The sequence below is a fragment of the Heptranchias perlo genome, chromosome 12, assembly GCF_035084215.1.
Source record: "Heptranchias perlo isolate sHepPer1 chromosome 12, sHepPer1.hap1, whole genome shotgun sequence".
Taxonomy (NCBI): Eukaryota; Metazoa; Chordata; class Chondrichthyes; order Hexanchiformes; family Hexanchidae; genus Heptranchias; species Heptranchias perlo.
In genome coordinates this window covers 15,317,643-15,334,760 of record NC_090336.1, presented here as the reverse complement: position 1 = coordinate 15,334,760, position 17,118 = coordinate 15,317,643, and the positions used below count along the sequence as shown (strand labels likewise).

The 17,118-nt window shown below is 43.4% G+C and overlaps 1 protein-coding gene across 2 annotated transcripts in view; it reads right to left on the bottom strand.

The window, feature by feature from the left end:
- The window catches only part of b4galnt4a (beta-1,4-N-acetyl-galactosaminyl transferase 4a), a 659,811-nt gene extending 642,925 nt beyond the window's left edge, over positions 1-16,886 (bottom strand). For both annotated transcript variants that reach the window (XM_067993694.1, XM_067993695.1), the window contains exon 1: positions 16,347-16,886. In XM_067993694.1, coding sequence (XP_067849795.1) covers positions 16,347-16,497 — 151 coding nt within the window. In that variant the 5' untranslated portion in view covers positions 16,498-16,886. The remainder of the gene's footprint in view (positions 1-16,346) is intronic.
- Between the last annotated feature and the right edge of the window lie 232 nt (positions 16,887-17,118).

The following is a 17,118-nucleotide window of genomic DNA, read 5'->3' as shown; positions in this document are numbered from 1 at the left end:
CAATTAGGGCGAGAACAACCCCAAAACACCCTACACTGGGTTTCCACCAATCTTCCTCTGAAGGTATAGCATATATAAATAAATGTTACATCATTCTGCCTGCATAATGTTAACTGTTAACAACACAAATATTGTGACAAAAAATCATTTTCCTAGCTGATTAGAAACTTAGTCAAGAATATATCATATAGGGCTACGGTTAGAGTTTGATCTACCAGTCTGGAGGGCGGGGGGTGGGAGTGGGGGTGAATTCTTGAACCACATGCTCAAACTGAGGGAGGCCTTTTAAATCCTTGGTGCTCTGTTTGACCCAGTGCTGAGCTTCAAAACTCTACCTCTACACATCACCAAGACCATTTATTTCCACCTCCACAACATTGTGTGCCTCTGCCCCTACCTCAGTCCCTCTGCTATTGAAACCCTTATCTTTTGTCACCTCTAAGACTTGATCACTGCAATGCTCCCCTTGCCTGTCTCCCACCCTCCACCTTCCATAAACTCTAACTTATTCAAAACTCTGCAGCCCGTATCCTGTCCCACACTGAAACCTGCTCGCCCATCACCGCCAATCCTTGCTCACTTGCATTGGCTCCCTGTTCCCCATTAACTTTGAAATCCTCATCTTCAAATCCCTCCATGGCCCATCTTTGCAAACTCCTCCACCCTTACATTCCTTCCTGCACCCTTCGACTCTAGCCTATTGGACATCACTCCATCCCTTCTTTCCATCTTTGGTGGTACAGCCTACACTTGACTCAGCCCTGCTATCTGGGGCTTCCTTCTTAAAACCCTCTCTGTCCCTCTACTTCTCTCCAGCTTTAAAAACCTACTCAAAACTCACATTTTCAGCCAAGACATTCCCAATTTCAACCCCCATTGCTTAGCATCCATGTCCCGATCTATTTCTATTGTGGAGTGCCTTGGAATGTGTTTTACACTAAAGACACGGCACAAATGCAAGGTGTTGTTGAGGGGCACAGAGACATTTTTGCACAACCTTTCTGCAGGAGATTATAGTGGAGATGGGGTAGAGTTTATGGAAGAGCATTGATCTTTTAAAGGAATAGGCCTTCTTGTCTTCTCACGAGGACAGAACTATACACATTTCAGTTGTAGTTTCCCAAAAGACAACAAAAAGGACATTTCAAACTTTCGTAAAGTCTACCCTTAGTGCATCTATTATGTAATCAGAGTGAAATATATACAACCATATAAAAGGGAGCAATACGAACATGACTCATTAGGTAAAAGCTTTTTCAAAGCTGTCTTCAAAAAGAACCCATTCAATTTTAAAATGACATGCTCCAGAAACATTATTCTCTGGTTATTCTAACTTTCTTGTTCCTTACATTTGTTGACCCAGCACTGAAATACACACTGGATTTTTTATTATTAAGTACAATGCAGTGCTCATTATTTCACAGTGTCTTTTAAGTGCCGCTCTCAACGGAACTGGCAATTGAGTTGTCAGCTTTTGAACATGGAAATCAATGAAAGGCTGATTTATCGATCAGCCCATTTGGAAACATCAAACTCCATTCACACAAGCTCCTTTTCAACATTATCTAACAGCAATGATGTCATCAAAAGCTGCCAGGCCAACTGACAATCTCCAACAAAGTTCCAAAATAAAGCATGGAAATTATTTGAACCCCACAAAACAATGTTCTCGGAGTCGAATCAATACTTTCTTTTGAAATTAAGGAAAATTAAATAATTTTCAAGCGAAAAATTACATTAAATGAAACTAAAAAAAAACTTATGAAATAGAAAAGCATTTCACATGTATGCAATCTTTCTATCGTAGAGTGAGGCCCCATCACGGTTACATATGAATAAAGATTTTAATGGAAAAAAATATGAGTCTGGAATTTAAAGTTCAGTTACCAAATGTCACTTCAATAATTGAAAATTAATCATAAAAGGAAGTTTGATCTATCAAAATAAGGGTGACTAATCCAGTTAAACGACACAGTTTGCATCAACGTGAAGTGGTTTCAGCTTCACACTGTTGCACCATGTGCTCGTGTAGCATAGTTCAGCCATGAAGTCATGCCACAACACGTAATTGCGCAGGAGGCATGACACCAATGGAAGGTGGCGTGTGCCACCTGCAGTATAACTGCAACTAGTGCACTATGGCATTCACACATTCAATGGGACCACCTGAGAACCTGAAAAATGAAGTTTCAAACCTTAACTGTCCTGTCAGCTCTTTGATCAAATTAAACTTGAACCGGGTTTTGGTACCCGGTGAACGAAGCGTGCCCAGCACACAGTTTACCCTGGCCAACAGGTGATTTAGAGCCAGCAGTATAACTGGAGTCTGCCTACTTTAAATCAGTTTTGCTCTCAAACCAGTACTAGAAGTATAATGAACCCCCCTACACCCCCCCCCACCACCTAGTTTTTCCTGAGCAAAGGCAGCATTAAGACTTGGAATTGAACAATATCTTGCATAGGTACTTGATTGCAACAGTTACAGTACAGTATAATATACATCACTATGCAGTGCACCTCTGTAACACAAGCTCATTACTGGTGTTACCCAACCATTCACCATAGCTAGTCCAACACATTCCAACCAAGGGCGGAAAACAGTAAAGAAAGAACATGGCACCAGCCCTGGCTCAGCGATAGCATCTCGCCTGAGTCAGAAGATTGTGGGTTCAAGTCCCACTCCACAGACTTGAGCACAAAATCTAGACTGACACCTCAGTGCAGTACTGAGGGAGCTCTACATTGTCGGTGGTGCCGTCTTTCAGATGAGATGTTAAACCGAGGCCCCTTCTGCCATCTCAGGTGGATGTAAAAGATCAAATGGCACTATTTCAAAGACGAGCAGGAGAGTTCCCCCCCAGTGTCCTGGCCAATATTTATCCCTCAACCAACATCACTAAAAAAACATTATCTGATCATTACCATGCCTTAGAAAGGACATCAAGGCCTTGGAGAGGGTGCAGAGGAGATTTATCACAATGATACCAGGGATGAGGGGTTTCAGTTATCTGGAGAGACTAGTGAAGCTGGGATTGTTCTCCTTAGAGCAGAGAGGATTAAGGGGAGATTTAATAGAAGGTTCAAAATTATGAGTTGTTTTGATAGAGTAGATTTAGAGAAACTGTTTCCACTGGCAGGAGGGTCAGTAACCAGAGGACACAGATTTTTTAAAATGGGCAAAAAAGCCAGTGGGTAGATGAGGAGAATTTTTTTACTCAGCAAGTTGTAATGATCTGAAATGCACTGCCTGAAAGCATGGTGGAAGCAGATTCAATAGTAACTTTCAAAAGGAAATTGGATCTCTATGTAAAAAAGAAAAATCTGCAGGGCTATGGGGAAAGATCAGGGTAGTGGGACTAATTGGTAGCACTTTCAGAGAGTCGGCACAGGCATGATGGGCTGAATGGCCTCCTTCTGTGCTGTATAATTTTATGATTACAACAGTGACTACACCTCAAAAGTACTTCATTGGCTGTAAAGCGCTTTGGGATGTCCTGAGGTCGTGAAAGGTGTTATATAAATGCAAGTCTCTCTTATTTCTATTTATGTAGTAAGCAAGTGAAACATAGTAAAACATAAAACAAACTAGTAGGAGAGTCACCCAGTACCACTCTCTCATACCTCCAAGCATGCCAAACCCATAGCAGGTCAACCTTTGATGTGGGAGTGGTGCCCTAAACAAAGGGGTGAAAATTAGAAGTATTTATTTCAATGTTATAACTTCACACAAAACTTTCTTGACAATTAAGGAACACTGGACTCTATACTACTCTCTGTGTTGCATTGAATTGAACTAATTTCCCATTTTCTTAAAGTGTGTATATATTTTCTGACCTAGCAATAAACTATTCCCTAATTATCTGTTTTTGATGCTCAGCACAACACACTCAAATCCATTGCCTAATTGAACCCAGGGACTGCAACATGATTTGAAAATCTAATCCCTTTTGTGTATCAATACAAGGTTTTATCCATCATTTTCCTTGTTTAAATTGAATTGCTAAGTAAATAGGCTACAAGACAAAAAATTACAAATTGGCTGTTTTTGTCTAGTTTATAGAAATGTCAATCCAAGCACAATCCGGATCCAAAAAGGCACAGTCCTCTACAAACTGGTTACGTGATTGACGGACTCAGCTGTTACAAGACTTTCCAAAGAGCAGAACCTAGCAGGTCATTATAAAACAATAATGATTTTACACAGAATTTCAACACTACTCTCCAGGGTGGTTAGAAATGACAGCCAGAGGGTAAAATGAATACCATTTAATTTTCATTTCCCTAATCTGAAGTAGGATTTAGAACAAATTCTTGATTCGCAAGTTACTGGAAACGATTACGGACAAAGTAATTTTCCCTGGTGCTGATGAGTTGAAGTAAATTTTGTATTGGCCAAAATATCAGTGCTGTCCAGTAAAATTAATTTGAATAAATTTAAATGTCTTAAGGTCCACTCAGCTGGTTTCACGTGCAGTGCTGGCCATTTTATTCAGTCAGTCATTCAACTGAATGCAAGAAGGCAGTAATTCGATTTTTAATAATTATATTTTTCTTTGTAACCATTACAACAACTTGCATTTATATAGCGCCTTTAATGTAATAAAACGTCCCAAGCTGCTACACAGAAAGCATAATCAGACAAAAGTTGACGCCAAGCCAAAGAAGGAGATATTGCGACAGGTAATCAGAAGCTTGGTCAAAGGGGTAGGTTTTAAGGAGCATCTTAAAGGAGAGAGAGGTCTAGAGGCAGAGGGGTTTACAGAGGGAATTCCAGAGCTTGGGGCCTAAACAGCTGAAGGTATGACTGCTAATGGTGGGGCGAAGAAAGTGGGGGATGCACGAGAGGCCAGAGTTAGAGGAATACAGAGTTCTCAGAGGGTTGTAGGGCTGGAGGAGGTTACAGACCAGCAGCAATGTGCAAAGGATGTAGCTGCAGTGTTAGAAAGAAATTGAATGACCTCACCAGGACAGGCATGGTGGGCAAGTGGCACATCACCTCTTGGCTGTGTTGTGCATTGAATAGGACTATCACGACCTCTGATATCCTGCCCGTGCATTCCTCACTTTCTCTCCATTTTCCCATGGGGTTTTGTGAAGCTCCACTTGTACATTTGCCACCACTTCCCTGTCTAGCACCATCTCTTTCTGCCCAGGACAACCCACACAGACAACCCCCAAAAGTAGGCACACTCAAGCTCGCAAACCAGACGAAACTCTGCCGGCTGTATGCAAACATCTTTCAGCCCAGTGATTTGAATCCATTCAAAGGTGCTTGAATAAAAGGTTAATTAATAGTGGATCTTACTTTATTGTGCCTATTAATAAAGGATGCCAGTGCTGGGGAAGGAAGCACTTTTCTACTTGTGGCACTCAGTACCACTCCAGGTTCAGGTACAGATTAACGCACCCTCAACTCTCCCGGCAATGTGTCTTAACAGAAAGAACGAACTTGGATTTATATGGTGCCTCTCACATCCTTGGGATAACCCAAAGTGCTTCAGAGCCAATGAAGTACTTTTGAAGTCACTGTTGTAATGTTGACAAATGCAAACGTTAGAAGATTAATCTCCTTTACACGTGTGATATTTCCATATCCCATTCCAGCAATCCTTATGATCGTACCGAGACTGCCAATTAATGCAAAATTATGAGCACTTTCATGCTGTGAACTCACAGCGACTAGGAGGGAAACTGGGCTTAGTCAGCCCAAACTATTTAATATAGAAACTTCACGGCCTGCTGAGACTTTCATCCCATCAGATTGAGGCAGGAACCAAACCCAGACATCCCAAAGGTGAAACTTCCCGCCTCACTAAAACCAATTGCACGTCCGTACTCATCAACATTACCTAACAAATTGCTAGAGTTAAAATAATTAAATACTCCCACAATGTTAAACAGCAGAAATGCTCATGCATGAACCCCATAGCTTTTAAACTATAATGTTCTTCATTTCTATTACTGCTGTCTAACACCACCCAGTCTAAGGAGAAGGATTTTAATTAAGGCTTTAGTCACTTCTGCTGTAGCTAATTCAGCATCAAAGCAGCCCTCGGACTCAATGAGGTTTCTTAATTAATACAGCACACTGCCTGTCTAGCATTGTATTCCTACATTAACATTCTAGTTTAGATTTAATAATGACCCTATTTGCACACAGAGGACTTGAGTCGTACACTTGCTTACTGCTTTACAGCTCAACAATTGAGCTATTTTTTCTTCCAGGAGAGAGGTGGCTGTAGAAGGCACTAAACCCAGCACAAAAATAAATCAAGAAGTTAACTGTCCAATAACAACAACTTGTATTTATATAGTGCCTTTAGTGCCTAAGGCGCTTCACATTATCAGACAAAATTTGACACCGAGCCCATAAGAAGATATTAGTACAAGTGACCAAAATATTGGTCAAAGAGGTAGGTTTTAAGGAGCGACTTAAAGGAGGAGAGAGTGGTGGAAAGGTTTAGTGAGGGAATTCCAGAGCTCAGGGCCTAGGCAGCTGAAGGCACGACCGCCAATGGTAGAGCGATAAAAATCAGGTATGCGCAAGAGGCCAGAAGTGGAGGAGCGCAGAGATCTCGGAGGGTAGTAGGGCTGGAGGAGGTTACAGAGATAGGGAAGGATTTGAACACAGGGATGTGCGGTCACTGCGTTTTTCCAGAGCAGAGTGTGGAACTCCATACCTCCTTCAGTCTTCCCTTCCTCCTACAGTCTGCAGGCTTTTAAAACTCAAGTCTGGCATCACTTGACCACTAGTTGTTGATGTATCTAATTTTCGCTCCTACTTTTTTTTAAACCTTGGTGGCGTCCTGTGTGATGCGCCCTGGCCCTTCACCTTACATTGCACAATTTCTAGAAAAAGAGTTGGGAGCCAACAGGGATGGCAGATTGGATATCACACATTTTTGTTCGCAGCCCAGCCTGGGAGGGGTCGGGGGCGGGGGGGGGGGGGGGGGATCAAAGTAGAGTAATAGTGGGGAGGGCACTGAAGGATTTGTAAACCAGAACAATGCATCAAATTAAAAATTAATGGAGGATAGGGAGCCCATGGAGTTCACTGATGGGACAGCGGGACTTATTGCAAGACAGGATGAAGCTGACAGCGTTTTAGATGAATTGAAGTTTGTGTAGAGTGGAGCTTGGAAAGCTATTGGAGAAGTCACATAACAAAAGTGTGGATAAGGGTTTCAGCAGCAGTGCGATGCAGTATAAAGGGAGGCAGACAATGTTGCACAGGTGGAAGTAGGTGGCCTCGATGACAAGTAGGACATGCAGTTTGAAGCTAAGCTCAGGTTCAAACAGGACACCAACGCTGCACACCATCTGGTTCAGACTGAGTGAGCAGCCAAGGCTGGGGGCATAAGAGTACCAAACAGGATGGCTTCAGTCTTCCCAGTGTCCAATTGGAAACATTTACAGCTCCATCACGATTTGATGTTGGGTATCCAATCTGACAACACAGAGGTGGTAATGGAAAAGCAGAGCTGGGTGTTGTTAGTATTAATGTAGAAGCTGACTCCGTGCCTACAGATAATGTTGTTGAGGAGCAGCATTTAAATGAGGAAAATGTGGAAAACAAAGATGGAATCTTGGGTACTGCTGGGGTTATCATGCAGAGACAAGAGAAGAAGCCATTACAGAGATGTACTGGCTACCTTGGCACAAGTAGGAATGGAACCAAGCAATCTAGTCCTTTGGAGAGATGAGGGAGAAGAAAGGAATGATCCACTGTGTTGAACACCATGCAAAGGAGGGCGAGGGAGGAAGACAGTTACATGGTTGTATTTATAAAGGACGTTGCTGGTAACTTACATCACTGTGGTCTCAGTGCTGTGGGCAGGATGGGGCAGAAGCAATAATGAAGGGATTTGAACAGGAAGTTGCAGGAAAGGTGTGCAAAGGGCTGGATGGAAGCAATACATTTAACATCAAGTTAACAGCAAAGGAAACAACTTGCCTTTTACTTAGGAAACATACCAAGATACTTCACAGAAGAGGGAGAAAAAATATATAGAAAGAGTAAAGGAATGAACACTGAGCCATGGTGGGAGAGTTAGGAGAATTAATGAAAGGCTTCATCAAAAGATGGGTGTTGAGAACCTTTTTAAAGGTGGAGACAGAAGTAGAGATGTGAGGAGGTTTGGAGGGAGCTCCAGAGGGTAAGATTAAGGCAACTGAAGGCTTTGCCACCAAAGGTGGGAGAAAAGAGGGAGAGGCAGAAAAGGCCAGACTCGGAGAACCAAAGGTTGTGGGAGGGGCTATAAGTATTGGAGAAAGTTGCACAGATAGGGTGGGGCAAGGCCATCTGAAGACAAAGATGAAGATTTTAAATTCATAGTGCTGGAGCACAGGGAGTCAGTCCAAGTCAGCGTAAGTCAGCGAGGAAAAAGATTCGGGCGATCAGAATTAAGTTCAGGATAGGCAGCTGAAATTTGAACAAGTTGGAGTTTATGGAGTGTGAAGAATATGAGGCCAGCAAGGAGAAAGTTGGAGAAAGCAAGTCTAGAAGTGACATAAGCATGGCTAAGGGATTTGGTATTAGTTGGACTGAGGTGGGTGCTGTTACAAAGATAGAAATAAGCAATCTTGATGATGGATAGGATGTGGGTTTTGAAGTTCTGTTCTGGGTCAAACAGAATGCCAAGGATTTGCAAGACTTGGTTAGCCTGAGAAGGTGGGTGGGGAAGGGGGTGGAGTCAGTGGTAAAGTAGTAGAGTTTATAATGGAGACCTAAAATGGCAGGTAGGACCTTAGAGAAAAGCGAGATTAGATATGGGACAGATTTTGGAGAATACAGAGGGGCTGAGTACGGATTTTTTGAGAAGGAGATTGTTGATGGCAGTTGTAAATGGAAAGTGAATGGTTCCTGAGTAAAGGGATTCATTAACAGCATCAGTGAGCACCAGGATAAAAAGAATGATTAGTCAGGAGTTGAGTGTGGAGAGGATTGAGGGAGCAAGAAGTGAGGTCTCATAGTAGAGCTTGGTGAGGACTGGGGAGGGGTAATGGAGAAGCTACAGAACGATATGAGGTCAGGGTTGGGATGAGGGTGCAGGTGGGTCCACGAGAGCAGGAGGAGGCTAATGCAACCATGTGGCTTATGTCAATCTCAGATGAAAAAAAGTTCATAAACTACTCTCACTTTTAACAAGCTGAATAATTCATGTTAATTGGAAAACAAACTTTTCCCAGAACATAAATAGCATGGATCCGTTGAGCTTTATGATACATGGAGAGTGTATTGGATATGTTAACTAATCCCAATTTCTATTAGGTATGTTACAAAATAAGACTTTCCTTCCTATAATACGAATGTCACATCCATTTAGCACAGGCAAAGTACAATACTATTACCATATGTGTTCATGTAGCGTAAAATAGATGAATATACAGGTCTATTTAGCATTCACAATCTGCTAGGCATAAAGACAAAAATCATTGATCTGGTTTGGTTTGCTTTATTTTATCTTGTTGCTGTGAAATACAAACTTTAATACTAAAGGGGTAAATATGCGCTAAAACAAATTTTCTCTGTCCAATTGGCAGTGTTCCCACTTATAGCTGAACGTCTTAAAATAGGATCATAAAGTTCCAACTTAAAAGATGGAGATCCGAGCCCATAAACTTCGAGGTTATCAAAGATGGCAGTGGAAATGCAAGTCCCACAGATTTTTTTTCGGAAAAGTAGAATTTTTGAATCTTTTCAAAAAGGTGCGGTCTTCCAGAAATGTTAACATTCCAGAACATTAAAAATTGTCCCGATGGCTCAGCAAGTTTATTCAGTGAGGAGCCAAGCCTTACACAGGACAATCCCAGGTTTGATCCCTAATCTTTGCTAACTTAACTGATCTCAGCCTGTGTGGCCACTGGGGCACTGCAATTAGCCTCAGCACCACTTGGTTAGAGAAGAAGAAAAAAAAAATCGGCCAGGGCATCTCTCTTGCTATCCATTGAGCTCTTGTGTTTGGTTATTGGGTGAGAACAAGTTAGGGATTAATTGTGATGTCCCCCAAAGTTGAATAGCCTGGCGGAAGGCAGTAATTACAGTGTGACTAGTTTAGATAGGCAGTTTCTACTTTAAATATGGATATAAGAACTTATACTGGAAATATAAAAACAAATGACTTTAAAATGGGGACTAAATTATATCTGCACGCCCAGTGCAATTACTGACCTCCTCCCCCCAACAACAACTCGCACCTTTAACGTAGCAAAACATCCCAAGGCGCTTCACAGCAGCGTTATCAGACATAAAGAGAAATTAGGACAGGTGACCAAAAGCTTGGTCAAAGGGGTAGGTTTTAAGAAACGACTTAAAAGGAGGAGAGAGAGGTAAAGAGGCAGAGAGGATTAGGGAGGGAATTCCAGAGCTTACGAACCTAGGCAGCCAAAGATATGGCCACTAATGGTGGGGCGAAGAAAATATATATACACTTACATACATATAAAAATATAAATGACCTAAACTTGGGCATAGATGGTATAATTTCAAAGTTTGCAGATAACACAAAACTCAGAAATATAGTAAACAATGTGGAGAATAGTAACAGACTTCAGCACGACATAGACAGACTGGTGAAACGGGCAGACAAAATTTAACGCAGAGAAGTGTGAAGTGATTCATTTTGTTAGGAAGAATGAGGAGAGGCAAAATAAACTAAATGGTACAATTTTAAAGGGGGTGCAGGAATAGTGAGAACTGGGGGTGTATGTACAAGGGCAGGACAAATTGAGAAGGCTGTTACAAAGCATATAAAGCATTTATTAATAGAGGCATAGAGTACAAAACCTTTAAAAAAAAACACTGGTTAGGCCTCAGCTGGAGTACTGTGTTCAATTCTGGGCACCACACCTTAGGAAGGATGTCAAGGCCTTAGAGAGGGTGCAGAAGAGATTTACTAGAATGGTACCAGGGATGAGGGACTTCAGTTATGCGGAGAGACTGGAGAAGTTGGGGTTGTTCTCCTTAGAACAGAGAAATTTAAGGGGTGATTTGATAGAGGTGTTCAAAATCATGAACGGTTTTGACAGAGTAAATAAGGAGAAACTGCTTTCAGAGGCTGATGGGTCAGCAACCAGAGGACACAGATTTAAAGTGATCAGCAAAAGAGCCAGAGGCGACATGAGGAAACAGTTTTTTTTTAAACGCAGCGAGTAATGATCTGGAATTCACTGCCTGAAAGGGTGGTGGAAGCAGATTCAATAATAACTTTCAAAAGGGAATTGGATAAATACTTGAAAGGAAAAAATTTACAGGCCTACGGGGAAAGAGCAGGGGAATGGGACTAATCGGTAGTCTCCTCCTGTGCTGTACTTACTATGATGCTATGATCTCAGAAGGACGAGGCCACGGAGGGATTTGAACACAAGGATGATAATTTTAAAATCAAGGCGTTTCCAGACCGGCAGCCAATGTAAGTCAGCGAGCACAGGGGTGATGGGTGAACAGGACTGGTGCGAGTTAGGAAACGGGCAGCAGAGCTTTGGATGAGCTCAAGTTTATGGAGATGGGAGGCTGGCCAGGAAAGCGTTCAAATAGTCAAGTCTGGAGTTTACAATGGCATGGATGAGGGTTTCAGCAGCTCTAACCCCTCTTTACCTGAAAACTACAGTTCACGGGAGATCAAATCGTAGTAATAAAAAATCAAAGTATAAAAATACAGAGAATATATAACTTTAAAATGGGGACTGAATTATACACAGACCAGGCTGGTTGCCAAGACCCATCTCGGCCTCCTCCCGATATCCCCACCATCACAGAAGCCAGTCTGCAGCCAATTCAATTCACTCCACGTGATATCAAGAAACGGCTGAGTGCACTGGATACAACAAAGGCTATGGGCCCTGACAACATCCCAGCTGTAGTACTGATGACTTGTGCTCCAGAACTAGCCACGCCTCTAGTCAAACTGTTCCAGTACAGCTACAACACTGGCATCTACCCGACAATGTGGAAAATTGCCCAGGTATGTCCTGTCCACAAAAAGCAGAACAAATCCAATCCGGATAATTACCGCCCCATCAGTCTACTCTCAATCATCAGCAAAGTGATGGAAGGTGTCGTCGACAGTGCTATCAAGCGGCACTTACTCACCAATAACCTGCTCACCGATGTTCAGTTTGGGTAATGCCAGGACCACTTGGCTCCAGACCTCATTACAGCCTTGGTCCAAACATGGACAAAAGAGCTGAATTCCAGAGGTGAGGTGAGAGTGACTGCCCTTAAAATCAAGGCAGCATTTGACCGAGTGTGGCACCAAGGAGCCCTAGTAAAATTGAAGTCAATGGGAATCAGGGGGAAAACTCTCCAGTGGCTGCAGTCATACCTGGAACAAAAGAAGATGATAGCGGTTGTTGGAGGCCAATCATCTCAGCCCCAGGACATTGCTGCAGGAGTTCCTCAGGCCCAACCATCTTCAGCTGCTTCATCAATAACCTTCCCTCCATCATAAGGTCAGAAATGGGGATGCTCGCTGATGATTGCACAGTGTTCGGTTCCATTCACAACCCCTCAGATAATGAAGCAATCTGTGCCCGCATGCAGCAAGACCTGGATAAAATTCAGGCTTGGGCTGATAAGTGGCAAGTAACATTTGCACCAGACAAGTGCCAGGCAATGACCATCTCCAACAAATGAGAGTTAAAGGGCAATGCTCTGACTCACGGGGCCACCCAGTCTCGCAAATATTTACAGTTTTATAACTCATATATATCCAGTACCCCCACTATTCTCTTATTGAATTTAAAAAGCAGATGCAACTATGCTTGGGAAACTTTGCCATAAATTGTGACCAAATGCTAAAAAGTGAAGCAGGATTTAAAAAGAGTGCATCTCATCAAATAAAATATACAAATTTTCAATTTGCAAAATTTCATATCTATCTACAATATCTTAAATGTTGTTCTGTATGTCACACACTCCTTACTTGAGCATCACCATTCTGTGACACACAATCATACCTGAAACTGCAGATTTCTACCACTAGCTGGAGCTTCAGAAGCTGCAGCTTTCCAGGCCAACACAGAGTTCTTAATGCACTCTGAGGGAAATTTGATGGTCAATGGCTGCTCAATTTATTTGGGAGTAGCAGACTCATTTAGACCAGAAAGGTTCAGGTGGTATCCCTGGTTTGAATTGTGTTAGCTCAGCCTTAGCAGTGCTAGGGGTACTATAGTGCGCTCAGTGTCCAGCTGGGAGGGCAACTAGTAAAGGGTCCAGCTCCTTATCGCTATGCAGTGACAACCCCCCTCCCCTGCTGTAAATAAAGGTAAATGGACAACCAGTGAGGACAGGAGCAGGCTGGGCTGGGATGCCACGCTCCAGGGCACCACAGTGGAATAGTGTGCCCCACATTGTCGGGCTTCACACATGAAGAATAACTACTTCACCAAGATACCAACCAGAGATTTGCCAATGAGCCCCCATTTACATGGAATGATACTCAACATGAATTCCCAACTGCATTGAATTATACACAACATTAGCCCCCATCTTCATTGAATGATACCCTACATAAGCCCCATCTGCATAGAATTATACCCAGCACGAATCCCCATCTTCATGGAATGATACCCAACATAAGCCCCAACATTCAAGGAATGATATCCAATGTGGGCCCCGATCTTCATGCAATGACACCCAACATGAGTCCTCATCTTCACTGAATGATACCCAACACGAGCCATCATCTTCACTGGATGGTACCCAGCATGAGCCCCCATCTGCATAGAATAATACCAAGCATGAGCCCCCATCTTCATTCAATGATACCCAACATGAGCCCCCATCTTCATTCAATGATACCAAGCATGAGCCCCCATCTTCATTCAATGATAACAAGCATGAGCCCCCATCTTCATTCAATGATACCCAGCATGAGCCCCCATCTTCATTCAATGATACCCAGCATGATCCCCCATCTTCATTCAATGATACCCAGCATGAGCCCCCATCTTCATTCAATGATACCCAACATGAGTCCCCATCTTCATTCAATGATACCCAGCATAAGCCCCCATCTTCATTCAATGATACCCAGCATGAGCCCCCATCTTCATTCAATGATACCCAGCATGAATCCCTATCTTCATTCAATGATACCCAGCATGAGCCCCCATCTTCATTCAATGATACCCAGCATGAGCCCCCATCTTCATTCAATGATACCCAGCATGAGCCTCCATCTTCATTCAATGATACCCAGCATAAGCCCCCATCCGCATAGAATACCACCCAACATGAGCCCCCATCTGCATAGAATAATACTCAACATGAACCCTCATCTGCATAGAATACCACCCAACATGAGCCCCCATCTGCATGGAATGATACCCAACATGAGCCCCCATCTGCATAGAATGATACCCAACATGAGCCCCTATTTGCATAGAATACCACCCAACATGAACCCTCATCTGCATAGAATACTACCCAACCTGAGCCCCCATCTTCATTTAAATGATACCCAACATGAGCCCCCATCTTCATTCAATGATACCCAGCATGAGCCCCCATCCGCATAGAATACCACCCAACATGAGCCCCCATCTGCATAGAATAATACCCAACATGAACCCTCATCTGCATAGAATACCACCCAACATGAGCCCCCATCTGCATAGAATAATACCCAACATGAGCCCCCATCTGCATAGAATAATACCCAACATGAGCCCCCATCTGCATAGAATACCACCCAACATGAGCTCCATCTGCATAGAATAATACCCAACATGAGCCCCCATCTGCATAGAATACCACCCAACATGAGCTCCATCTGCATGGAATGATACCCAACATGAGCCCCCATCTGCATGGAATGATACCCAACATGAGCCCCCATCTGCATAGAATAATACCCAACATGAGCCCCCATCTGCATAGAATAATACCCAACATGAGCCCCCATCTGCATAGAATACCACCCAACATGAGCTCCATCTGCATGGAATGATACCCAACATGAGCCCCCATCTGCATGGAATGATACCCAACATGAGCCCCTATCTGCATAGAATGATACCCAACATGAGCCCCTATTTGCATAGAATACCACCCAACATGAACCCTCATCTGCATAGAATACTACCCAACCTGAGCCCCCATCTTCATTTAAATGATACCCAACATGAGCCCCCATCTTCATTCAATGATACCCAGCATGAGCCCCCATCTTCATTCAATGATACCCAGCATGAGCCCCATCTGCATGGAATAATACCCAGCATGAGCCCCATCTTCATGGAATGATACAGAGCATGAGTTCCCATCTGCATGGAATGATACCCAACATGAGTCCCCATCTTCAAGGGATGGGGAGGGACTTGGAGATTATTTTAAAACGTTGAAGCACGACAAAGAAAAACTGGAACGATCACTGATTTGAAGAAAGGAATCGATATTACAATATTCTTCTTAGACTTGCACAACTTTTTCCCTGACACAGATAGAGTCACAGGAACCTTTTTATCCTGTGATTAATAAAATATTTTTTTCTATTTCTCGAGCCTGACATCAATACATAAATTCAAATGTACACGAGTTTTCCATCAGACCAGAGTTTAGATAAAGATTTGGCTACAAATAAGGTCTATAAAGTGTTCCGTTTATTCTAATTTAATCACCAGATATTTCCCCCCCTCTTTCTGAAGACCTTAAAAACTGTGAAGGCAGCCCGGGTACATTTCTCAGTATTAATTCGTCGCGTCCCAAACGTTATTAATCGTTAGCACTACTGTTGTATTGATGTCACTGCCGGGCTCCAGTAACAGTCAATGCCACGGTTTGGACACGATCTTTGTGGACACGTCAAATCAATGACAATTGAGGAAAAAAAATGTTGATGTGACACTGCTATTGGTGATGGTAAATTACAGAACAAATATCGTTCTCTCTCCTCCCAAAACGTACACACACAATTTGCACATCGTGATGTAAAGGCGCATTTGAACAAGTGTCCAAATATCATCAGGTGCTTCAACCAATAGATCAGTGGCCTCCAAAGTTAAAAAAAAGAGAAACTTCAAACAAGCTCGCTCACATTTCAGTCGAGAAATGTGCTCAACTTTGAGTAATATTTCTGAAAAGTATTACATTTAAGTCAGTTATAATTAGAAATATTGCCAGAACTTTTAGCTAGACTGAAGTATGTCAAACCAATCCATAGGTTTATTTCAGAGTAACTAAATAAACACCAACGCATTTACTTCTCACTTTCAGCTGTCATGTTGAAGTTCTACTACGAGCCAGCATTAGTTCAAGGTTTCAGTACAGTAGCCTAGTGTGAGGCTTGTTATTATTGCTGTTTGTTTATTTATTTAGCCAATGCATTTACAAACAGGGAGCTCACCGCGTCCGTAGGCTAGATGCAGCTTCAGCGCTCTACCACTCTTGAGCACCGCGATGTGCAGGTATGTGAACCAGATGCCGAAGGTGAGCAGGACGAGAAGCAGGAGCAGTTTGAACTGTTTGCGGATCTTCTTGAGGGGGAAGCGCCACATCCTTTCAGTGTGGTAGCAGCCGCCGCCGCGAGCCCATCTCCCTCTGCACTGCCAGTGGGAAGGAAGGAGGGAGGGAGGGAGACACACACACACTCACACACACACACACACAAAGAGACCCAGACACCGTCAGTAGCACCGAGACCCCACCTGCGCACCCACACACACACACACACACACACCCCGGCTCGAGTCCGACCCAGATGTCCCTCACAACCGCCGCCACATCTTCAAAGCGATGCTCGCCTCGTCATTCAATCAATGGGAAGATAAGACTATTCATTTACAAGCCGGGCTGCATGATCCTTATTTCGGCTGTAATCACGACTTTACAGCGCGCTTCCCCTCTCCGGTGCCAGCCCGCACGCTTGAAACACCGGGGGCTCCCTCCCTCCTAACTGCAAAAGCTCAGATGAGTTGCCCTCCTGCATGGGCGGCAGCGGCAGCAGCGGACTACCGCCGCCGCTCAACCAAGCTTGGAGAACGCTCCGGGCCAAGGGAAGAGCCAGCTGCTTATGATTCACGGGCGGCGGCAGCCAATCGAACGCGGGCGTTTCCCTATTGGCAGGGCTTGGGACCAATAGGAGAGGGAGGAAGGCGGGAGCTTCGGGTGCCATCAGG